The sequence below is a fragment of the Nicotiana tabacum genome, chromosome 17 (assembly GCF_000715075.1).
Source record: "Nicotiana tabacum cultivar K326 chromosome 17, ASM71507v2, whole genome shotgun sequence".
Lineage (NCBI taxonomy): Eukaryota > Viridiplantae > Streptophyta > Magnoliopsida > Solanales > Solanaceae > Nicotiana > Nicotiana tabacum.
This window is the reverse complement of record NC_134096.1, coordinates 12,208,668-12,234,919: the sequence shown is the minus strand read 5'-3', so window position 1 is coordinate 12,234,919 and position 26,252 is coordinate 12,208,668. Positions and strand designations below refer to the sequence as shown.

The following is a 26,252-nucleotide window of genomic DNA, read 5'->3' as shown; positions in this document are numbered from 1 at the left end:
TGGATAACAATTACATCTAAAAACGTGGCATCACATCAATGCAAATTGGTGACTCTTAAATCATAATGCAAGGTGGCCAAATTGTATGAATTTTTGTGGCAAAGTCTTCAAAGTGGGGCCACCTAAAAAATTTAATATACCATTCCTAGTCCAAGATTCACTTTCTAATTCTAATCTCTTAGAGACGTTACTATCCAAAATCACAAAAGAGTTTCAACCAAGCACATAAGAAACATTGTCCAAATCACTTTCGGCCAAGATTTTCTTGGATGGAAACATTATCCAAGAAACGTTATCCAAGAGTTTCTTATCAGAATCACATAAGAAATGTCATTTTGGGGATGGAAAGGTTTTGGCCAAGATCTTCTTTGAGCAACGTGTTGAGCTTTTCATACAACTTGTTCCATGTTTTGTCGCAATTAACGTGTGTTAGAGGAATTGTCAAGAGAATCGGCTCATGTATGTTAAGACTATCCCTTATTTCTTTTGGCATGATCAATATGACACAAACGAAACGAGAAAATACATAATTTCCATACATGACTCTATTCATAGAAATATTAGAGATGCTTATGTTCTTGATTCCCCACGTGTCATATTATTTTATCATCTGTTCATGGGTCTCAAAAATACGTAAATTGGTAAAGTTTATTTCATGATATTAATCAGAGGAATAATGGTCTTATGACGTACTGAGAGATTTTATTAACGTATTTCATATGCATTTATACATGCACATTGACCCATGACCAGATGGCGTTATATACGCGTATATATATGTATATATATGTATATGGGATATGGGAAAGGTTATGGCGTTATATACGCACCACCACCTGATCAGCTGGTATACGTTGATGATTTTGCCCACAGTGGCCGAGATGATATGATGGGATGCCCTCAGAGGCCGATGATGTTATGAAACATGTACCCATGCACGATATGACATTCATACGCATATGCATGACACTATAATTATTTCATGATTTACAGAGTTATCCAGACTTACAGGTTGAGTCATTTACTCTATATTTCTTCCATGTCTGTTATGTACTTATTTATGTGCCTTACATACTTGGTACATTATTCATATTGACGTCTCTTTTGCATGGGGACGCTGTGTTTCATGCCCACATGTTCTGATAGACAGGTCGAGAGTCCTCCAAGTAGGCCATCAGACGAGCGAAAGATTTTGGTGCGCTCCATTTGTTATGGAGGTGCTTGTTTGGTCAGTATGATTTAGACGTGTATTGTTTGGTATGGCGGGGCCCTGCCCTGACCTTTGTTATAAGTATGTACTCTTAGAAGCTTGTAGACAGATGCCATGTATACGAATACTTGTATGGACTTGCCGGCCTATGCTTTGAGTTTACAAATGATCATGTTGGCCTTATAGGCCCATATATCACATGTATAAGTTTTTATATCAGGTTGGGGTCGTTCTATATTAAGTATTTCTCTATGTTTATTCTGGTTAGTCCATGACGGCCCGTTTGGCCCATTTGCCAACGAAAGTATAATAAGAACGATACGTTATGTTGGTACTCGGTTAAGGTACTGGGTGCTCGTTGCGGCCCATAGGTTTGGGTCGTGACATATATCTTCTATTCATGGGTCTCAGAAAAATACGTAGTTGATAAAGTTTATCTAAAAGGCATATTGATCTTATTAACGTATTTTTATGCATTTCATTTATTTATACATGTACATTGGTCCATGACCAGATGGCGTTATATACGCGTATATTATATGTATATGGGATATGAAAAAAGTTTACGGCGTTATATACGCACCACCACCTGATCAGTTGGTATACATTTATGATTTTGCCCACAGAGGCTGAGATGATATGATGGGATGCCCTCAGAGGCTTGATAATATTATGTACGCATATACCTATACATGATATGACATTTATACGCATACGCGTGACATTATAAATATTTTCATGATTCATAGAGCTATTCAGACTTACAGGTTGAGTTCCTTACTCCATGTTTCTTTCATGCCTTGCATACTCGGTACTTTATTTGTACTGACATCCCTTTTGCCTGGGGACGTTGTGTTTCATGCCCGCAGGTCCCGATAGACAGGTTGAGAGTTCTCCTAGTAGGCTATCAGCTCAGCAGAAGGTGTTTGTGCACTCCACTTGCTCCGAAGTTGCCTATTTGGTCAGTATGGTTTGAATATATATTTATTGGTATGTTTGGGCCCTGTCCCGACCTTTATGACATTTATGTACTCTTAGAGGCTCGTAGACAGATGACATGTATATGGATACTTGTATGGCCTTATAGGCCTATGTTTTGAGTATACAAATGATCATGTCGGCCTTATAGGCCCGTATGTCACATGTATAAGTTTCTATATCATGTTGGGTCATCCTATGTCTAGTATTCCCTTATGTTTTATTCCCGTTGTCTCATGACGTCTCTTCTGGGACACTTACCTATGACAGTATGATAAGAAAGATACGTTACGTTGGTACTCGGTTGTGTAAGGCACTGAGTGCCCGTCACGGCCCTGCAATTTTGGTCGTGATAGAAGTGGTATCAGAGTAGTTCTGTCCTAGGGAGTCTACAAGTCGTGTCTAGTAGAGTCTTGTTTATGGGTGTGTTGTGCACCACAATTATAAACATGAGGCTACGGGGCATTTAGGACTGTCACTCTTTCTTCTTACTCTATATCGTGTGGTAGAGCTTAGTTGGTAAGACAGTTGGTAAGAGATGGAATGCAGCTGTGGAAGAGTTGAGTTAGAGGAACTCGATTTTGCGCCATGTTTATGATGAGTAAATGTAAGGCCTTCAGTAGATATGCGTGTACTACGACGTGTGAGCATTTTGATAAGGAGCCCTAAGGCATGAATATCTATCTACCCCTATGGTAAAAATCAACGAGAGAATTAGAAGGTAGATACAAGTTTCAACAAGTAAAAGAAGCTAGGTGAAGAAAGATACGAGGTACCCAATTAGTGAAGATTATCTTATTTACAATTCAGGCAGAGAAATATAAGTATTCTGAGTTACTTTCAATAATAAAAAAGATATATTCACTTGACAACACCCATTTCAGTTATGCCATGTGGGAGCTAACAGATATAAATTAAGAGAAGGATGGGATATCAGCATCCAGATGGGGTTAGAGTAACCCAAAATTGTGGATGGATTGTTATAATTAGCTCACATTTCCGAGCTAATTATAGTTGTAATGGTTCTCCTTGTGAGACACACATATGGTGCACTCTAGAATAGTACAATCAGATATGAATACTAGAATGTTCAAAAATTTCAGAAGATTGGCATTGGAATCCTAGAAGGGATAAATATTTACCTTTGTATGGCTCTCGTCCCTAGTAAAGAGAGAGTGTTAGGCGACCCGAAGAGCCAGTGAGTTGAATCAAGGGGGCTAAAAGTGAAAGAATGTTTTGAAGAAGTTTTCATAATAAGGTGAAAGACAGAAATATTAGCAAGAGGATAAGAAGAAAGTAAATGAAGCATTATGAGTAAAATGTTATAAATGGATGATAACGGTAAATAAAAATATGACAGGACTACAAATTCTATAGTCAAGTGAAGGAAAATACAAGAAGTTACAGGCCTTGAAATAATAAAAGAGTATAAGCCATAAAGTCATGTCCCCATTTCGAGAAATGAGTTGGTGACTCATACATGATTACCAAAAGGAAAAGTTAGACCCTTGGAGTAATAGAAATTAGTATGGGCTAGTGAATAAGATAAACTGAACATGAATTCGGGACCAAAGGATTTCATAATAGTTGACATCGTGAGAATTTCAAAGATAGCGTTCCGGTGATAATTGAACGGACAACAAAAGAATAACCTTTAAAGGTCATTCAGGAAGATGCTTCCTTAAAACAAGCGTTGTGAGCAGAGTTAAGCTTAAGGGACTAAGTGTGCCAGTTATACTAGGTGTCACCTTTGTATGTAAGAAATTAAATATCCCTGGTATAGAAGGGTTACCGCAAGGCAAGTAAGAGCCCGTGAAGATGTGAAATGATGCCAAATATGAAGAGGTGAAATATTTATAGGTAAATCTTCATAGCAATAAATGTTAGTACTCCCCTAAAGGGGGGAGATGGTGTGATATGGTATTAAGTCGGAGTTATGTGGTTAAGGTAACTATGGAATAGTAAAGGAAGAATATGGTAGAAAGGCGAAAGGAATGAGATTGCATTTATTCATATCCTACGGATATGATACGACTCCAGAATATTATGTAAGCATGATGACGGGGAGAGGCAGTAAGGGTTCCATCACTAGATGTTATTGATAAATAAGTGCAAATGAACACTGGATACATAAGGAGCCAGTGTGCGGGGTAAGTTAAGACAAAGGATATAACCCAAGAGAGATTACGCAGAATATAGATATGAGAATGGACTAACGTGTAGTTAGTAGTTGATTCAGGAAGAGCCTAGCCATGGCTAAACAAGAGGATACAAACAAATCAGCAGGTTGTGCAATATAAACATAGTAAAACCCAACATAGGGAATTCAGTCTCGCAAATATGATGACATCGTAATCCTTGAGAAATATTCATATATGAGTTGGGGTTGTTAAAGGTACCGTATAAGTGTTACGAAAAAAAATAGTGCCACTGAGAAGACAGTCAAAAATTTCAGTTCAGAATCAACCTTACGAGCACAAGGGCGTGGAGGTAAGTAAATAAGGATAATTATAGGTGAGTAATAACATAAAAAATTCTTTCGAGTATACAATGTAATAAGCTCGCAACTTTACAGGAGTCAAAGGGTCTCTCTTAAGTACTACAAAGAAAGACTAGCTAAGGGAATAAGGAAGAAATCTTCAACTTAAGCATAGTGACATAAGGAAGAAATGGTCTTGTAACAACAGTCTCACAACAACATTGTATGCACTCCATAAGAAAGTGGCACCTATCATGGCTAATGAACAGAAAAAAAAAAATCAAAAGATGATATTTGAGATCATATGAGTTACAGGAAATTCCAGTATTTGTGGGCAATGAGATAAGCCATGTATTCATGCAACAAGTGACAGAACGACCATGAAAAGCAATTGCTTATGTTTAAAGACAACTAAGAAAGCACGAGAAGAATTATCCAACCCACGATTTAGAGTTAGTCGCAGTGATTCATGCACTAAAGATGTGGAGGCACTATTTGTATGACATTTCATGTTGATATCTATATGGATCATAAGAGCCTTCAATATATCTTCAATCAAAAGGAATTGAATTTACGCCAAAGGATATGGTTGGAGCTACTGAAAGACTATGGCGTTGATATTTTATACCATCCGGGGAAGGTGCATGTAGTAGCCGACGCCCTCAGCCCTAGATCTATGGATAGCCTGTTATATTTACAGCTAGAGAAGTGTGGGATAGCCCATGAGATTCATCAGCTATCTAGTCTTGGAGTTCGATTACTGGACTCAGGTGATACCGGAGTTACTATTCAGGACATGGCAACATCCTCTTTAGTAACTGAAGTGAAGGAACGCCAGTATGAGGATCTTGTGCTAGCTCATTACAGAGATACATCCCCTCAAAAGGAGAATACACCATTTGAGATTACAGGAGATAGAGTCCTCAGATATCGAGGTCGATTATGTGTTCTAATATGGCAGGGTTGCGCCAACAGGTTATGGGAGAAGCTCACTATTCTTGTTATTATATTTATCCAAGAGCGACGAAGATGTATCATGATATCAGGGGAATATACTGGTGGGACGAAATGAAGGAAGATATAGCAGAGTTTGTTGCTTAGTGCCCTAATTATCAGCAGGTTAAAATTGAGCATCAGAAACCCTGTGGATTGCTACAGGCTATAGATATTCCGACTTGGAAATGGGAAGTGATTAATATGGATTTCATCATAAGCTTACCTCGTACCCAACGTAAGTTTGATGCTATATGGGTTATTGTCGATAGACTTACAATAGCAGCCCATTTTCTGTCTGACAGGACCACTTACTCAGTAGAGGATTATGCAAGGCTTAGGAGATAGTACGACTTCATGGTGTCCTTATATCTATTATCTCAGAGAGAGGTGATCAGTTTACAGGTAATTTCCGGAGGTCCTTCCAAAAAGGATTAGGGACTCAGGTAAGTCTCAGTACAATATTTCATCCCCAGACAGACGGTCAGGCTGAACATACTATTCAGACACTGGAGGATATGTTACGGGCTTGTGTGATGGACTTTAGGGGTAGCAGGGATGATCATCTTCCACTTATTGAGTTTGCATATAATAGTAGTTATCATTCCAGCATTCAGATGGCACCATACGAAGCTCTTTACGGACAAAAGTGTAGGTCTCCTATTGGATGGTTCGATATTGGGAAAACTAAGTAAGTAGGACCAGAGTTGGTACAACAGGCAGTTTAGAAGATTAAGCTTATAAGAGAAAGGCTGTTAGCAGCACAGAGTCGTCAGAAGTCATATACAGATAATCGACGACGAGACTTGGAGTTTTAGGTAGATGACTGGGTATTCCTAAAGGTATCACTGATGAAAGGCGTTATGAGATTCGGTAAGAAAGGAAAGCTTAGCCCTCGGTACATTGGACCTTATAATACTATACGCAGAGTAGGCCAAGTAGCATATGAGTTAGACTTGCCTTCCAAATTGGAGTCTGTACATCTAGTATTTTATGTGTCTATGCTCTGTAGGTGTAGTGGAGATCCCTCTAAAGTCATTCCAGTTGACGATGTTCAGGTTACAGAGCAACTATCATATGGGGAAGCTCCCATTCCTATACTAGATAGACAAGTTCGGAGATTAAGAATTAAGGATGTAGCTTCGGTTAAAGTACTTTAGATTAGCAATAATGTGGAGGAGATGACTTGTGAAGATGAAGAAGAAATGAAGACTAGGTATCCTCACTTGTTTCCACTTCCAGAGGAGGATCAGACTGAGACATCACAACCTTTAGGTTGGTAGTAGTACCGTTATAGAGGAGACTCTGCCAAAATTTCTATAGATTTCTGGGAGTTTAACATTCGAGGACGAATGTTTCTAGGGGGGGGGGAGATTGTTACACCCTGTGCGTCCCAAGGTGATGTAATAAATATGAGACTTGTTAATCATTATTAAAATGATTTTAAAGGCATAATATGGCTATATATGATGTTTAAATAGAAAATATGAAGTTTGGGAAAAACCGTATTTAAGTTGCGGAAAAACCGACTAAGGATTTGCCTTGTAACAGAGCTTTTTGAGAAATACATTTTGTGTGCTATATGAGGTCTTTTTAGTACATATCATATACAAAATTAAAGGTCTTAGAATTTATTTTCCAACACTCTTAATCGTTCATTCATACGACATCCGGATAAAATGATATAAGCGTAGGAAGATGGGCGAATGAGAGGGTGCCAAGCTAGCACCTCTTTGACTTTTCAAAGGTTGATATATATGTCTTAACTCGTCTCTCTATTCATTTTCACATAGAACCCGACCATAGAACACCATAGAACCTGTCCTTCAGCTCTCTAATTGTGTTTCGAAGAATACTAACATCCCGGGTATGAAATCGAGAAGCGATAGCATCAGAACGATCCCTACAACGTAAGTATCACTATATCGCCTCTCTTTTTCTTTGTAGTTTGAGTGTTGGAATGTATTTAATAATTAATAAAATGCCTAATTCTATATTTAAGTGTTTAACTATCAAATATGGTTGATAAATTCTTTTCCTAATATTTAGAACTCACGGGACGGTGATCGGAAGCCGTGAGTTCGATTTATTTCACTTTTAGTGGACTGTTTTGTAGTCCACTCGTGTTGGCTTATTGTGATGCTGATTTATGGAGTTTGGAAGGATGAAGGGTGTGAAAAAATGCCACATGTGGTAGGGTAGTAGGCTGGTCGCTCGTTGTTGCAATTTTAGGTTAATTGTTAACTTATTTATTGGGTATGTTATGGTATATTTGGGGGTTTTGTTATTTTGAAGGTCCCGAATTGTAGCTGGGTTGTTTTTGAGCTGTTGATTGTATTATATTTGTATATCGCCTATAGTAGGCTTGAGGGAGCAGTGAAATCAGGGTAAATGCTGCCCGTTTTATTTTAGAATAGAGTTATCATTTGAGATACGTGATATACCACCGCCATCTAAGTTGTACACATATTTATTTGTTATAGGTTTGGCGCGCTAGTTATCATAAGCTTGTTTTTGAGTCCCTTCTTTCATTTTGGCATGATCCGTACGATACAAACGAAACTAGTAAATGCACAACTTTCATAAATGACTATATTCATAGAAGTATTAGAGATGCCTACGTTCTTGATTCCCCATGTGAATTATTATTATATCTTCTGTTCATGGGTCTCAGAAAAATTCGTAGTTGATAAAGTTTATCCGAAAGGTATTTTAATCTTATTAACGTATTTCTTATGCATTTCAATCATTTATACATGTACATTGACCTATGACCAAATGGCGTTATATACACGTATATTATATGTATATGGGATACGGGAAAAGGTTACGGCATTATATACGCACCATCACCTGATCAGCTGGTATACATTTATGATTTTGCCCACAGAGGCTGAGATGATATGATGGGATGCCCTCAGAGGCTTAATGATGTTATATACGCATATACCTATGCATTATATGACATTTATACGCATACGCATGACATTATAAATATTTTCATGATTCACAGAGCTATTCAGACTTACAGGTTGAGTTCCTTACTCCATGTTTCTTTCATGCCTTGCATACTTGGTACTTTATTTGTACTGACGTCCCTTTTGCCTGGGGACGTTGCGTTTCATACTCGGAGGTCCCGATAGACAGGTTGAGAGTTCTCCTAGTAGGCTATCAGCTCAGCAGAAGGTGTTTGTGCACTCCACTTGCTCCGGAGTTGCCTATTTGGTCAGTATGATTTGAATATGTATTGATTGGTATGGCGGGGCCATGTCCCGACCTTTATGACATTTATGTACTCTTAGAGGTTTCTAGATAGATGACATGTATATGGATACTTGTATGGCCTTATCGGCATATGTCTTGAGTATACAAATGATCATGTCGGCCTTATAGGCTCGTATGTCACATCTATAAGTTTCTATATCATGTTGGGTCGTCCTATGTCTTGTATTCCCTTATGTTTTATTCATGTTGTCTTATGATGGCACTCTTGGGCCACTTACCCATGACAGTATGATAAAAAAGATATGTTACATTGGTACTCGGCTGTGTAAGGCACCGGGTGCCCGTCGCGGCCCTGCGGTTTGGGTCGTGACAGCATGTGAAGCCATGAACGTCACAATACCATTTAGCATGAGGAAATGCATCTCTATGCCTACATGCCAAGTATCCATGTCAAATGTAATGCATCACAGTGATGAACTCATGTACTCACACTCTCAGAGTACTCAATCTCAGTGTCTCTCACTCAATCACTCGGTACACTCAATCACTCGACACTTTGCACTCAGTACCTGCGCTCACTGCTGGTATGTCAGACTTCGGAGGGGCTGATCCTGCATAAGTGCTAATATAAGCCAACATGGCCTGCTGCGGCGTGCAGCCCAATCCCATCTTGAATTAATAAAAAACTACTACGGTGTGCATCCTGATCCCATCATGATCAATAAAACCTGCTGTGATGTGAAGCCCGATCCCATCATAAATTACTAAAACCCGTTGCGACGTAAAACTCGATCCCATCATGAATCAATAAAACCTGTTACGACGTACAACACGATCCCATAAATATCACTCACAATCCAGCCCACATGCCCCAACTCAGTCATCAATCTCTCCAGTCTCTCGGGCTCACAAATCTCATGCAAATCAGCTCAAACAATGATAACATGATGTGACAACAAATGATAACAGAGACTGAAGTATGATATGCAAATAAATGAATATGACTGAGTATGTAATTGCAATTTAAGCAAATAACTCAACATCAAAGATGACCTCAGTGGGTCCAAACAGAATAAACATATAGCCTAAACATGATTTCCAATATGATTCACAGCTGATATAATCAAACAAGTAGGGAGAACATGGATGTAACAAGATATAACAACAAAACAAGTCCGGTCATAGTCTAATAGTCGACTAAAATCATGATTTCCTCAGTGTACGCCCACATGCTCGTCAGCAAGCATGTGCGTCACCCCAATACATCTCATATAACAAAGTTCCCAGGGTTAAATACCTTCAAATCCAAGTTTAGATATGTTACTTACCTCGAACAAGTAAAATCAAATACCGAGAAAGCCAAAGAATACTCTAGAAAGGCCATCCCGAGCGAATCCACCTCTAAACGGCTCGAAACTAGCCAAAAGCAACTCAAGAACATCAAATAATGCCAAAGGAAACAAACCCAAACGATAAAGGTCGAATCTTTAATCAAAAGCCCAAAGTCAACCAAAACGTTAAACCAGGACCCACACCTCGAAACCCGATAAAACTCACAAAATCTGACAACCCACTCAATTACGAGTCCAACCATACTAATTTTACTCAAATTCGACTCTGCATCGATGTTCAAAACTCAAAAATCCACTTTAAAAAATTTTAGACAAAAACCCTCAATTTCTCCTTTGAAATCAATAATCAAATGCCAAAAAACAAAGATAGATTCACGAAATATAATCAAAACCGAGTATAGAATGCTTAGCCCAATCCATGTGGTGAAAATCGCCTCCAAAATCTCCCAAATCCAAGCTCCCCAACTCAAAATATGTTAAAATGAACAAAATCCTCGATTTATAACTTCTGCCCAGTTATTTTCGCATTTGCGAACAAAAGGCTGCTTCTACGATGTCGTTTCTGCGACAACTTGCTTGCTTCTGCGGAAACCACTGAAGACCCATCCGTTTGCACCTACAGACAAGGTCCCGCTTTTGCGCAATCGCAGGTGCGATATCAACCCACGCTTATGTGCGCCCTTCGCTTCTTCGCTCCAAGTCGCCGCATCTGCGCCATCACAGATGCGTTGAGCCCTCTTCATATACGGACTCCTTCTCCTATATCCATTTTCCGCTTCTACAACTCTATTGTCGCTTTTGCGGCTCCGCACCTGCGCCCATAGATCCGTAGGTGCGGTCACACCAGAACCCCTGCCAAACCAGCATAGCCAAAACGATCCGAAACTCGTGCGAAACACATCTGTACCCCTTAGGACCCCGTTCGAATATACCAATAAGTCCCAAAACATAACATGGACCTACTCGAGGCCTCAAATCACGCATAACAACATCAAAACCACGAATCACACCTCGAATCGAGCTTAATGAACTTTTGAACTTTCAACTTCCAAAACTCGTGCTGAACCATATTAAATCAACTCGGAATGAACTCAAATTTTGCATACAAGTCCCAAATGACATAACAAAGCTATTGCAATTCCTAGAACCACAATTTGAACCCCAATATCATCATAGGCAACTCCCGGTCAAACTTATGAACATTCCAAACTTTCAAAGTTTCCAACTTTCACCTAATAGTGCCGAAACCTTCTAGAAATATTCAAATGCGAATCCGGGCATACGCCCAAGTCCAAAATTACCATACGGACCTAACGGAACCATCAAAAATCTGATCTGAGGTCAAATACACAAAAGTCAAACTTTGTCAACTCTTCCAACTTAAAGTTTCCTAGTTAAAAATCATTCTTCCAAAACAATTCTGAAACACCTGAAACCAAAACTGACGATTCACATAAGTCATAATACATCATACGGAGCTACTCATATCTTCAAACTACTGAGAGAAGTGCAAACGCTCAAAACGACTGGCGGGGTCGTTACATTCTTCCTCACTTAATCATACGTTCGTCCTCGAACGTGCCCAAAGTCATTCCAAAGCCATAAAATCGTCATGTAACCTTACTATAAACATACCCAGGGGTGATCCCATGTCACCCCAATCCATGTAAGCCTAACAACATAACATAACTGAAGATCATTACTTCAACCTTCATCCGTAAGCCTTATAACCCAATTTCCAACATCCGAAATTCCTTACAAGACCTGAATCTTGCATCTACATACTGTATAAGTCTAAACAAGATATATCAATCCATAACCATAACCCAAGATGTAATCACATAATATACCACACAACTCGCATACTCGTAGCAATAATTCCTGTTCACAGTAGCTTCTCAAAACAAACCCGATGCCGGTAATAAACGTCATATCAAATAAAAACTCGTTCAAAACCTTCTTACACTGCCGATGATGAAAGAACCACGTAGAAACTTATAACCACTCATCAGATCAATAAGTTATGGAGCTCTCTCTCGTCCGATAATAACCAAAGCCAAAATTATCTATTCTAGGTCTAATGACCTTATCTCATCAAACACAACTATTCTATTGACATGTCACACTAATAACAACTAAATCCACAAACGTGCAATCTGTGCACCGATAAGCAACAATTCAAATGTACTCAAACATAGAAAATGGCTCAAATGAGAGAACTGTTTTGCAAGCTTAACAAGTGCCACCACAAACGCAATGATACAAACCCATCACACATAGTAGAACCAAAACACACGAATCTAACTCAAAAGATCATACCTTAACATAACTCCGATGCAACGTGTGACCCCATCCAAACACTGGTCCTATGAAATACCTCAAGCCATAATGCTCAAAATTAACAACCACACGCAATTCAACATCAAGTACACGAAGTGAATGACGATAACCATGGAGAAGTGAATAACACAATATACCATAGCCCCGAAAGACTGGAGATGTTAATGACCATGAACTTTTGTACTTCTGATTTTGATAAAGTCCGAGATTTTAATGCTTCCGATTAACTTTACGATCGGGAAATAAGACATCCGACCTTTAGCCATTTGATTGGATGGCTTCATAAGAGAGAGCCCTTATGTTTACGGTGCTTATGAAGAGGACATCTCTTGTTCATCTGGGCACAAATGTTCGGATTTGTAATCTTCTTCTGCTTCTAAGTATGAGCAAATATTAATAATGATTTTGTTCATTCAAACATATACGAGAAAGTTTTTAGAAAGTGCAAGTTTTGCTTCATTTTATTTCTTGAACGTACATAAGTGTTTATAACTTTGCATATACGACAATTTACAAGAAATGAACAAAAATACCTTGCAAGAAAATTGCGACTATGCTGACATCTATTGGGTCTAGCTGGTTCTCGATTATGATTTCTTCTTTTTCTTTTTCCCCGAAGTTGATCTGGCAGTCCCCAGTCCTTTAACTGGTAGTCCCCGATCCTTTTCTTTATTCCGGAGCCAGTTCGGGCTATCTCTGGTATCCTGTATGGATTTTTCCTGAGCCATCTTCAAATAATTTCGATACTTATTGTCGCGGTTTCTGCTACTCTAATGCAACAGTCTCCAACATTTGTAGACATTATTGTCTTTCATCGAAGTTATTTTCTAGTGACTTGCTTCGGGTACGACCCTGCCTCTTGTCGATCAGTGATCCTAATCGGTATGGTTCAAATCGATGTCTAGAATGTCTCCGATCAAAGTTCTGTTGACCTTAATTATGGGTTGTAGAAAATGCCGATGTAATTATCTGATCATCATCTACGCGAATCTTTGACTCGTACCTGTTATGAAAATCTGCCCAAGTTGTTGCTTGAAATTCTAATAAACTTTCCTTTAACTTCCTCAAGGCATCAGAGCTTAAGGGATTGAGATCATTGGTAAATGCTTCTACTGCCCATTCATTCGGCATTGACGGCAACAACATGCGTTCCCTTTGGAACCTTACCACGAACTCTCGCAACAATTCTAAGTCTCCTTGAGTGATTATGAAAATATCTGCTTTTCTAGCTTGAACTTTTCTCTCTCCGGCGTGAGTTTTAATGAAAGAATCTACAAGCATTTCAAAAGAATCAATTGAGTATTCAGGTAAATGTGAATACCATATTAAAGCCCCTTTTGTTAGGGTTTCGTCAAACTTCTTTAGTAAAACTGATCTGATCTCATGCATAGTCAAATTATTTCCCTTTACAGTTGTGGTGTAAGTTGTGATGTGTTCCTATGGATCCGATGTTCCATCGTATTTTGGAATTTGCGGCATTTTGAATCTCTTTAGGATCAACTCCGGAGCCACACTATTTTTGAATAGCAACTCTATATACTTCTTTGAATCTGAGCCCTTTAAGACCGGAGGTGCTTCAGGAATCTGATCTATTCGAGCATGGAATTCTTTAGCGTTCTGGTCTATTCATTCATTTATTTCCCTCATGAATCTCATAAGCTCGGTTTTTAAAGGGTCATTTGTGTTGTTTTCATTTTCAGATCCACTACCGAAACCACCTACTTGATTGTTGTTTCTTCTAAACTTCCCCCGGTAATGATGTTACCGGTTCTTGGTATCATTTGATTTATAGGGGCATCGGGAGGGACTCGAACTCCACCATTTGAATTATTTAAAGCCCCCGGTATTGCTTGTTGAAGTTCAACCATTATCCAGTCTGATCTTGAGAGATGGTCCATAATTTTTCGTTATTGTGCTCTCAACATTTTTACGGTAATAGCCACCGACTCACCATCCATATCATCAGGGGTAAGACTCCTCTCATATTGAATTTTTTTTTCTACCCAGTTAGGAGTTGACTCATTCCCATCGAGAGAGGTTTCACTAGTTGAACCATCCTGTTGATTTCCATCATGGAGATTATCCACGGGCTCATCATTGTAGTTTGTTCCAATATTTAGCGAGTTATTGATATCATTGTGTGCCATAATTGTAGTATGCTTAAAACAGAATTTTTTTTAAAGCACGTTAGTATAAGATGAACATATCAAAATAAGACCAAAATTGTCTATGCCCCACGGTGGGTGCCAAACTGTTTACCGAATAAATGATACAGTTGAATTTGTATCGTGGTTTATAGACACGTGAATTAAATAGATCTGATAAATAAAGTATTGAAGAGCAAAGCAAGTAAAATAAGAATAATTTAAGAAAAGAGAAGCCCTGACTTCAAAATATTCACACTGGGATCAAGGATAATTGGAAATTTCGATAACACTTGTATAAAGCTTGATAGAAAGAATGTTAGTCTTTTGCTATAAATATTTCTTGATGTCTTGCAATAGAATATAAGCCTCTATTTATACTAGAGTTATGGGGTGTATGATCTACCAATTGATTACCAATATTAATGCAACAATAAAAGGTAATAAAAAGATAATAAATAATATTAAAGGGTAATAAATCCTAATAAAGGCTAATAAAGACAGGAAGAATCTTGGGGGTCTTCTGTAACGTTTCTGCAACAGTCATATCTTGAATTGCTTTTTATCCGGCCACATATTTGTATCCGCCATCCGGTGTCAACATCTTATGTGGCCATAAGTTCGTATCCAGAGTGAACATGGTTGAATCACTACTATCATTACTGATTGACACGTATTGTTTCCTAATTCACTCATCTTTTGAAACATGTTTTCCCCGTACACAAATAGTACCAAATATGTCTTCTTTTCTTTTCTGGGATGGTTTGATTATATCTAATGATAATTTGACTAATAAATGGATTCTATCTCACTGATTTTGTTGATAATTTTGTTAGAGATCAGTGATTTTAACAAATGTCTCCAAAATGATAAAAACATAAGTGCGCCTATATATGCTTCCCCTGAGATGGCTCCGCCCTTGATATTACAAATTTACTAATAAATACAAAGAATACATCTCGAACCTAATAAATCAAATAAATTATGATAGAATTAGGAACTCCAACTGGAACACGGTCTCATAAGATTCATAACCTGTTTGGCCAAGCTTCTAAAATCAGCTTATTTTGAGAAGTGCTTTTCTCAAAAGTACTTCTTTAAAAAGTGCTTTTGGTGAGCAGCAGTTTGTGTTTGACTAATTAATTTGAAAAGCATTTTTGAGCAGTAATTAGTGTTTGGCCAAGTTTTTGAAAACTGCTTCTAAGTGTATTTTTCTCAAAAGTGCTTCTTAGAAAAATGCTTTTGGAGAGAAGCTATTTTTTATGCTTCTCAAAAACTGCTTCTGCTTTTCCTCAAAAATACTTTTTTTCCTTCCAAAAGCTTGGACAAACACCTCAATTTTTGGCCAAAAGAAAGCTTGGCCAAACATGCAATCAATCCAAAATTTGACCTTGTTAACGTCTAAGGGCTATTGTCACTATTGGTGAATTCTATCAAAATAACATGGTATGGCCATTTTTATCGGTGATTATTAAAAAATAGTCACTATTTGTAAAGTTATTGAAAAGTAACTACTACTATTTAAAGCGGAGATAAAATTTGAATAAAATTACCCAAGCTGAAACACGAAAAGTTCTAGTATAATATTTTAGATTATAAAACTCCTATGTCAGTATATAGTGTTGGATCTCCAACACGTTATGAATTTCAGCTTATTATGCTGGAATCTCATATGTAAAAAAAATCTGAACTCCAACATATTATGCTGGAATTTTTCCGAATTTTTAATGGTGTTTTTGTTTAGATTTTATTTTCACATAAAAATGACTAAATTTTAATTACTTTTAAAACTATGACTAATTTTCAATAATTTTTTCCTGTGAATTCTTGTATTTGATGTTTTGAGAGGACTATTCCTTGATCAAGTAATAGATCATTTATTTTCATTTTAAAAAAAGATATGATATTTAATTCACCATATATAACTTATAAGGTCCTTGTACCTAAAACCTAGTAACTGAGACCTATAAAAAAACCCCAGACCCCTTTCTGCAAACATTTCACTGTTCTAACAAACAACTAAACAGAATCGTACTTCGTATCCTATAAAGTAACAGTCAAAAATCAGCATCCGTTATTCTCCATTCTCCATTTTTACAAAAGCTCAAACAAATGCTGTAACAAGTCATGAAAACCCTAGCCCTATCTCACCGGCCGGTTCCCACCGTCTCCGGCCAGCGCTCCTCCATTTTTTCCGGTCACTCTGCCGCTTCAACAGCCACTTCCCTCTCTTTCTCCAGCTTCCCTGTAGCTGCTGCTTCCCGAGTTCGGATTCTCAAATGCTCCGCCGTTTCTCCTCCTCCTTCATTAGGTAATGCTCACTGTCGATTTAATAATTCAGAGGCGAACCCAGGATTTAAAGCTATTTGATTCGGAGTTCCACTGCATTGGTTACTAAGCTATATATTTAATATTAATATATAATTTATGTGAGGCTGTTTCAATTTTTGAAACTTGCGGTCTAAAACATGTCTTAGACATTTGTATGGCTATACATCAATCTCGTTAAAGTTAAAATGAAAAGTTTACAGTTGGATTATTTTTAAATATAGGAAGGTGTTATTTTTTTTGGGATAAACTAAAAAACAAAGAGGATCTCATAAGTATATATTTGGTTTCGCCACTTTCATTCGGTGCCCTGTATGCCTGTTTAATTCAGAGATGGATCCAAAATATTAAGTTAGCGGGTTCAGAATTCTAGTGCATTGGTTACTCAACTATATACTTAGCACTTCTCAGTATTGGAGACATGATTTTTGCCAAGGGGATTTTTAAAATTCAAAAAAAAAAAAACACGCAAAGAAGCCAAGGGGATTAAACATTTGATGTATATACATAAAGGGGATTGTCTCACACACACACACCATATATATGTGTGTGTGTGTTTGTGTATTTCAAAAACTCAACTATATATTAAGTTTCACCACCTTAATTTGGTACCGTCCATGCCTATTTAATTCAGAGATGGTTCTAGAATTTTAATACAGAGTTCAGAGTTCCAATGCATGATTACTCAGCTATATATTTAGTATATATATATATATATATTCCAAAATTTAAATTATATGTTAATTCGCCACCTTCATCAGTAACCTCTATGCCTATTCAATTTAGAGATGGATGAAAAATTTAAGTGAGTGTCTGCCGTCTGCGTCCATTGTGTTCACTGCTTCTCTGTGACAATAGACTTCAACTTAGCATTAATATATATAATTTCCAAAACTTACGATCTCTCTCTCTCTCTCTCTATATATATATATATATATATATATGGATGCATTTGTACCTATGCACTTATATGTGTGTATATATCTAAGTCAAGCACCAAGTATCAGAATTTTAAGTTGTGAGTGTAAAGTTGTGCTGCATTCATTTCTTCTTTGTGGAAATGGACTCAAACTTATAGTTAATATTTGCTTTTTGAAAAACTTTCAACTTCCTGTATATATTCGAATAGAACCCTCTATACTCTCTCTGTCCATTAGTTCAGAGGCAGATCAGTACGTTAAGTCAGTGGGTGCAGATTGCTATTGCATTCATTACTCCTATGTCAGAGTCAACTCGAACTTGTCATTGAATGCATAGAATACCCTGTCACCTTCCCTCTCCTCTGAGGCCAATGGCATCCACTTCCGGATATGAGCACGGAAAGGAGCTTACCTCATGATTTGACTACCCCCCCCTCCTCCTCCAATTTAAGAGTTGAATAAAAAAATTCAGCAATACATACAGGTCGAGTCAAGGACAGCAGTTGTATGCACTGTTGTAAATAGATTAGCATGGCCCCTTCACAAGGTTGACACGCACAAATCGTGAATCGGTCCGAATTTCTCAATAAAAAAAGAGTATACCTATCACTAATTTAATTCGCTTGACATCAGTGTTGTGAAGAGCGTGAAGCGAGGAAAAGCGACAACCCCTATTTCGCTTAAAGCGAGAAGCGAAGCGCTCGCTTTTTTGAAGTGAAGCGGAATTTAAAAAAAAAAATTAAAATAAATACTGCATAGACACCATTTGAAATCTTGTCACAAAAAAGACATCTAATTGCCATCTTGTTGGTCTCGCTAACTCTTGCAGAGTAAGCCCAAGGCGGGTCTTTCCTATCTTCTTTTGGTGCTATTAAAAGAACAACTACATAGCACATAAGAAAGGCAATAAGAACTAAGAGTAAAGAATATGAAAACAAGAGGAAGGGCAGTATGGTTCTGTTAAAAACTGGGCAGCATAAAAACAATGAAAAAAAAATTGGGTAGCATTTCAACGAAGAGGAGAAGACTGAGAAAGAAGAACCGAAGGTAAAAAAAAAAATTCGCTAGCATTTCGCTGCTATTTGGACATTGAAACAGTGAAAGAAGAAGAAGAAGAAGAAGAAGAAGAAGAAGAAGAAGGAAAATCATCACATACCTGTGAAGACTTGAAGTTGAATCTCTGTTGAAGACTTGAAGTTGAAGTTGAAGAACCCTAGTCGCCTCTTTAGTTGAATCTCTGCTGGTCGTGTTTAATAAAAGAACACTGAAACCCTTCTTTTTTAATTAAAAAGCCTGGTAGCTGTCGTGTTGAAGAAGAAGCGCTCGCTTGCATCGCGTCGCTTCGATTGGTCGCTTCTCGCTTTTTAGTGGGAAGCGGTCGCTTTTTTCTACCTGAGTCGCTTCACATGGCAGAAGCGGGTAAAGGGCCGCTTCGCTTCGCTTCTCGCTTTAAGCGAGGAAGCGAACGCTTTCTCTAACACTGCTTGACATTAATTTCATGATGGTAACTTTTTGCTGCTTTCTGGGTTTGAGATGGTTTAGTTTGTGCAATGGACAATTCAGTGAAGTTCAAGGAAGCTGCCAAGCATGGGAATTTGATCCCCCTTTACAGGTCTATATTCTCCGACCACTTAACTCCGGTCCTCGCTTACCGCTGTCTGGTGAAGGAAGATGATAGGGAAGCTCCAAGCTTCTTGTTCGAGTCTGTGGAGCCTGGTTTGAAAGTTTCTAATGTTGTAAGCTCCTTCTTCTACCTCTGTTTAGTTACTTGATTGAAACCAGAATAGCCAAATGGAAAATACATCGTTCTGTCTTTAAAAGACTGATGGGTTTGAATGAAATTCACATATTCAAAAATCACGTAAATTACTAAAACTCACAGCTTTTTATAGCTAAAAACAGTTTAAATTGTTTCAGTCACAGATCATACAAAGAAAAACTACTTTGGACCCAAATAGTGATAATTGCATCCTCCTTGGAAGGACGGTGCACTTACATTCTCAAAGACTACATTGGGAATGGCTGCTTTTTTGTGCTAATTACATGCCTGCACCGGCACAATTCTGAATATAACAGAAGTTACTTGCTTGGTTGGTTACAGTTTGCTATGTTTATTGATGATTTAATTATGCTAGGGGCGATATAGTGTGATTGGGGCTCAGCCGACAATGGAAATTGTTGCAAAAGAGAATATGGTGACAATTATGGATCACCAAGAAGGAAGGAGGACAGAAGAATTTGTGGAAGATCCAATGATCGTTCCTCGTAGGATTATGGAAAGATGGAAACCTCAATGTATAGATGAGCTTCCGGAGGCATTTTGTGGTAATAAATTATATTTCAACGGCTTAAGTTTATTAGTACGAATACTAATCTAGCTTGGTGATGCTATCACCAAATTTACTGTGTAAAGAAGCACTTGCAGTTCAATGTCAATTACCTGCCTCATGTGAATGGAAAATCATTGAGTTAAACTTTCGTTTGACAATTTGAAAAATTTCTTCCAAGCTGCTCTGACATTTTTGTTGTTTAATTCAGTCCAATTCTAAATTTATTATTCCGACAGCACACATATGCTTATTTAACTGTCTTTGTTATCCCAGCTTTCAGTTTTTGTGGCTTAACATACTACGCAATATGCTTCAAATTAAATTTCTTGATTTGTGTCTAATGGATGGCATGCAGGCTGCAGTTTTAATCTTAATCAGATACGTTATTTTTGCTTTTTTTGGTGTATCTGGAAGTTAGCCCATGCTTTGCTCATGGTACTTTTCACATATGTTATGCAATTGTTTTTTCTCCCTGCATCAATGACAAAGAAGTAATACAGTTATTGTACAAAACAAAAGGGGAAAAAGAGATTATGTGTTGAATAAGACTAGGCCAAATATTTGGATGTCAGTATGACAATTAATACCTCTATACACAGATTTCATGTGGGAAGAGAGTGAAGTTTAACATACCTAATGCTGCAGTTTTTCCTTTGCAGGAGGTTGGGTTGGTTACTTCTCATATGATACAGTGCGTTATGTAGAGAAAAAGAAGCTACCTTTCTCAAATGCTCCAGTGGATGATAGGAACCTTCCTGATCTTCATCTAGGTCTTTATGATGATGTAATTGTGTTTGATCATGTGGAAAAGGTAATTTAATTTTCAGTCCTCAATAAACCTTCGTCTTATCTTGCTTTCCAGATTTACAACAACAACCCAGTATAATTTCACTAGTGGGGTCTGGGGAGGGTAATGTGTACGCAGACCTTACCCCTACCCTGGGGTAGAGAGACTGTTTCCGATAGACCCTCGGCTCCCTCCCTCCAAGAACTCCCCACCTCGCTCTTGGGGTGACTCGAACTCACAACCTCTTGGTTGGAAGTGGAGGGTGCTCACCACTAGAGCAACCCTCTAATAGCACTTTGCTTTCACTTTTTGTAATTGGGATCAATTTGTTCAATTCGTCATACATTCAACCATTCATTATGGACTGTTCTCTTTACTTATTATTGAATTTTTCTGGTTTGAATTTCCTGATTTGAGTACTTCTGTGATCAACTCTTGTAGTTAGTGTTTCTGAATCATCAATTTTTAGGTCAAAATGGTTTATTAATTAAATAAAACTCAGCATGAATTAGTTCTTAGAGATCAATTTTTGCAGCTGATAAGGTGGTTTCTTTCGCTGTATACAGTATGATGGTCCATTAATTAAATTTCTGCTTAATACCAGAAAGCATTTGTCATACATTGGGTGCGGTTAGATCGGTTTGCTTCAGTAGAAGAGGCCTACAATGATGGTATGACCAGATTAGAAGCATTGATGTCTAGAGTACATGACATTGTTCCGTAAGTTGTTTCATTTTATCTTCCAAAAATAATTACCTTATTCTCTGCTCCTTCCGTCTCATTCATTCGGTTGTACTGGTTTCTTATTTTAGTCCTAGGTTGGCTTCAGGGTCGATAAAACTTCATACTAGCCTATTTGGTACTTCATTGAAAAAGTCGACCATGACAAGCGAAGCCTACCAGAAGGCTGTTTTAAATGCCAAGGAGCATATCTTGGCTGGGGACATTTTCCAAATTGTTCTTAGCCAACGTTTTGAAAGACGAACATTTGCAGATCCATTTGAAGTATACAGAGCACTAAGAATCGTAAATCCAAGTCCTTATATGACTTATCTACAGGTGTGCCTGCTTCCTATGAAACTTTGACTCTTCAAATTCTATTTCCTTTTACTAGGTCTCTCATGAAGCATATCTTTTGATTAGGCTAGGGGATGTATTCTTGTTGCTTCTAGTCCAGAAATTCTTACTCGAGTTAAGAAGGTAAATCAACTCTTATGTTTTCTATTCTAATTTGCAGATTGCATTCTAGTTTCTGGTTTTGAGTTGATTTCACCCCCAAATTTCATCCCTCGTTTGTCTAGCATTAGTTTTCCTAATAATCTTAATATTGTCCTTTTGTCAGAAAACAGTTACTAATCGACCCCTAGCAGGGACTATTAGGAGAGGTAAGACACCTGAGGAAGATTATATGTTGGAAAATCAACTTTTGCACGATGAGAAACAGTGTGCAGAGCACATAATGCTGGTCGACTTGGGAAGAAATGATGTTGGAAAGGTTAACACTCCTAATTTTCCTTTTTATTTCTCTCAAGACATAAATGGAGTTTGTGTATAACGGGAGGTGTGGCATATGATCTTCTATATGCCAAGATTTGATTAATTTATGTCTGGACATGTAATTGGGCAATTGAAAGAAATTGGCCATGCTGTGGTTGTAATTCTCGTCTTCACATTGCTTATTGGTACTTTTGATTTCTTCCAGCTTCCTCTGGACTACATCGACCTTTATTATATATGTTAAGGTTGTCATTATGTTGGTAACGTTTCATTTTCTGTCATGGAATGATCTTGTTCTTGTTTTGAATCAAATAATGTTAAAACTAAGAAGTTAGTCGTCTTTTAACTCCAGCATGATATTGCTTATGGAGTTCTCTGATGTTGTATGTTTCCTTTCGCTCCTATATTGAGTTTGCTTCTGCCTGTTGATACAACTAGTTAGTACTCAGGTGCATGATCATAATATGCCTAGTCAAATGCTGAGATAAGCAGTAAAAACTATAGGGAATTAATATACATCTTGTAGTTGGATGCACAGTCAAGATTCTGTATGGCTTTCAGATGCTAACATTTTTTGAAATTAATTCTCCTCTTGGTGTAGTGCTATTAAAATTGATAATTGTACAGTGTAGTATGCAATTCATCCTCCTTTTAGCCCCTGGCTCTGTTGCTCAATGAACTTCTATTTATTTGATATTTGAATTGCTAGGTTCCCACTGAATTTTATTTGTTTGTCATTTTAGAATCCTTGTAATATTTTGCCTTTCACTTCGATCATATTTGATTAATTTCGGTTCCTAATTCAGGTCTCAAAACCTGGTTCGGTGAAAGTTGAGAAACTAATGAACGTTGAACGGTATTCTCATGTCATGCACATCAGCTCCACGGTGAGTTCTTCTCAGATGAATTTGAGTTTAATTATAGCTATTCTTTTACATGGGATTGGGGATTTTCAGGTTACTTGCATCAAGGTCTTTTCCCTGAGTACAACAAAACCTTGCTTTCTTTAATCCATTTTTCAGTGGTTACAGAAGCACCAGTAGACTTGAATGTTGTGAAATTTAATGATTTGTCTAGCTTGTTACAAGTTAGTTCTTGTCCAAAATATGCAGGTTACTGGAGAGCTACTCGACCATTTGAGTAGCTGGGATGCTCTGCGTGCTGCTCTTCCTGTTGGAACCGTTAGTGGAGCACCTAAGGTTCTTCAATCATCTTTTACTTTTTGTAAAAATACTCCTTTTGTTTCAAATTTATGTGACATAGTTTGACTCGACCCGGAGTTTAAGAAAGAAAGAATTTTGAATCTTGTAGTCTTAAACATGCTATAACATTTGTGTGGCTATAAACAAGCTTTCTCATTTAGGGTAAAATGGGAAGTTTAATGTCAATTGTTCCCAAATATAGAAATATATTATTCTTTTTGGAATGAACTAATAAGGAAATAGTGTCACAAACTGGAATGTGGGGGTAATAATTGTGAAAAAGAAGTGTCTTGGTTATTTGCGTTCTGGGTAGTTTCTGCTGCCGAATGTCATAAATTGTGGGAACTGGATAAGCTGATGACCCTAGTCTTTGGTGCCACTTCTCCGAATTTGGTCAGTTGTTGGAAATGTTGATAACTGAATAAAAAGTGTATGCATCTCATCTCTTGCACCAAGTATTAACAAATGAACCACTAATTATTGTGCAAGAGTAAAGTAAACCGGGGTGGGGGTGGGGGTGGGGGGAGTGCGGAGGGCTGAGGCTATCCCTAGGGTTATATCATATATGTGTTGAAGGTCCCTGAGCTGGAACTTGGAAGAATTATTGATGTGCTTTGAGGCATTTCACGAAGGAATATATAGCTGTGATAGTTTTCAATATCTTTGTGTTTTTCAGAAGGGTCAATAAATACTTCATGCTTGTTTGATATAGGTGAAAGCCATGGAGCTAATTGATCAGTTGGAAGTCACAAGACGTGGACCATACAGCGGTGGGTTTGGAGGCATTTCTTTTACTGGTGAAATGGACATTGCCTTAGCTCTGAGAACCATTGTATTTCCAACTGGAACACGTTATGACACCATGTACTCATACAAAGATGTCAATAGGCGACGAGATTGGATTGCTCATCTCCAATCTGGGGCAGGTATAGTGGCTGATAGTGATCCTGCTGATGAGCAAAGGGAATGTGAAAATAAAGCTGCTGCTCTTGCCCGTGCCATTGACCTTGCAGAGTCATCATTTGTTGACAAAGAATAGATGTTGTCCTATTGTAGAATTTTGTTTCATCAATTCCTTAGACACAGGAAATTCTTTTTGTTTCTTGATGAATGCGGAAAAGTTTTGTTTTTCAATTTGGATAGTCTGTTTTGTTGGCAAGTGACTGATATCCCACCGATGTCAAAATTGCTGTAGTATTGCCTTCACCAGCTATGTTGGGGTGCCACAAAGAATCCAAAAATGGCCTTATGAGTTGTAGGTTTCTGGTTTACGCATTTTTGGTTATGTGGTTGTACTGTTACAATACCGTGTTCACAATTAAGGTTTACATAGTGCAAGTATACATACCCATTCTCAAGCTTATGTATATTTTTCTAATTGGTTTTTGATCCAACTATTCTCTATGGACAACATTTGAAGAGAAAAACAATTTTTAATAGTAAATTCGGTTAGGTGTTGCAGCAACATTATTAGTAGGTATCTTTAAAGCTGGTCCTTACGGTGTGTTTGGTATGACGGAAAATATTTTATTTTCGAAAAATTAATTCATTTTTTGTGGTGCTCTTAAAAGGGGAAAACTGATTTCTCACATTTTTGGGTGAATCATTTTCATTCACATTTAAAGTAAGATGTTATATAGGCCTTGAATTAATTTCTACGAAATGTTAAATAAATCAAAAACCGACGAAAATCTGAAAGATAATAACATGTGAATTGTTGGCATATAGGTCAACTTGTATATACGCAGAGCTTACCCAAGGGGATAAAAATGCTGTTTCCGAAAGACACTCGACTCAAGAAGACGAAACGAGGCAATATATCAATACCATCAAACAAATAACAGCATCACCAAAACCAGAAAATAGATTAATAGCAAAATAATAAACATTAGATACAACTCGGCACCCAAAGGTATGGGATTAACAATGATATTTTCAATTATAGCCCCTTTCGGATGTCAGATATATCTACTTTAGAAATCATTCTCCCTTTGATTCTCCCTCATTCTATTTTCATCACGATGTTTGAAAAAAATATGGTCAAATGTTAGGCACTTATAAACAAGTGTTCGTTTAGTTCCATCTTCTTGATCTCTTCTTTCCGTTTTTAACTAGATTCGGCCTTTGGCTGAGGATGAAAATTCAAATCGATAGACGGTCGCCCAAAGAGCTTGATGCAACTGATATCATTTTCCTTCCTCTTAGGAAGACTGACAACTAATTAATCAAATGAAGCTTCTCATTTAGGAGTGATAAAGCCAGCTTAAACTAAGCACTTCAATTTTAAAGATTTTAGAGCTTTTGTAGTGGAGAAAAGATAGCTGATTTAGGCACTTAGATAATCAATCTCTTCCAACTAGCTTTTCCAAAAGCAGCCTGGTTTAACATACAGGAATGTGAGAGATAATGGTGTACATGGTAATAAGTTGATGGAAATAATAAATATTGCAATGAAAGAGTTATAACA

The 26,252-nt window shown here is 37.6% G+C and overlaps 1 protein-coding gene across 4 annotated transcripts; it reads left to right on the top strand.

Moving 5' to 3' along the window:
• Positions 1-16,660: 16,660 nt before the first annotated feature.
• Positions 16,661-25,152, top strand: LOC107790966 (anthranilate synthase alpha subunit 2, chloroplastic). Of its 4 annotated transcripts, none has more exons than XM_075234029.1 (11): positions 16,661-17,032; positions 19,512-19,705; positions 20,105-20,294; positions 20,959-21,110; positions 21,691-21,806; positions 21,899-22,145; positions 22,230-22,286; positions 22,429-22,581; positions 23,390-23,470; positions 23,696-23,782; positions 24,498-25,152. In XM_075234029.1, exons 1-11 carry the CDS (start codon positions 16,849-16,851, stop codon positions 24,822-24,824), a joined length of 1,788 nt encoding a protein of 595 aa, XP_075090130.1. In that variant the 5' UTR covers positions 16,661-16,848; the 3' UTR covers positions 24,825-25,152. The 4 variants fall into 4 exon arrangements, with proteins under 4 accessions (XP_075090130.1, XP_016468423.2, XP_075090131.1 ...); XM_016612937.2 differs by having other exon boundaries at positions 16,711-17,032; positions 19,503-19,705; XM_075234030.1 differs by having other exon boundaries at positions 16,712-17,032; positions 19,533-19,705.
• The last annotated feature ends 1,100 nt before the right edge of the window (positions 25,153-26,252 follow it).

Coding starts and splice junctions, on each gene's coding strand:
- LOC107790966 (XM_016612937.2), top strand. CDS start 16,849: ATGAAAACCCTAGCCCTATCTCACCGGCCGGTTCCCACCGTCTCCGGC. Junction 17,033..19,502: donor TTCTCCTCCTCCTTCATTAG/GTAATGCTCACT, acceptor TCTGGGTTTGAG/ATGGTTTAGTTTGTGCAATG. Junction 21,807..21,898: donor AGAGTACATGACATTGTTCC/GTAAGTTGTTTC, acceptor TTCTTATTTTAG/TCCTAGGTTGGCTTCAGGGT.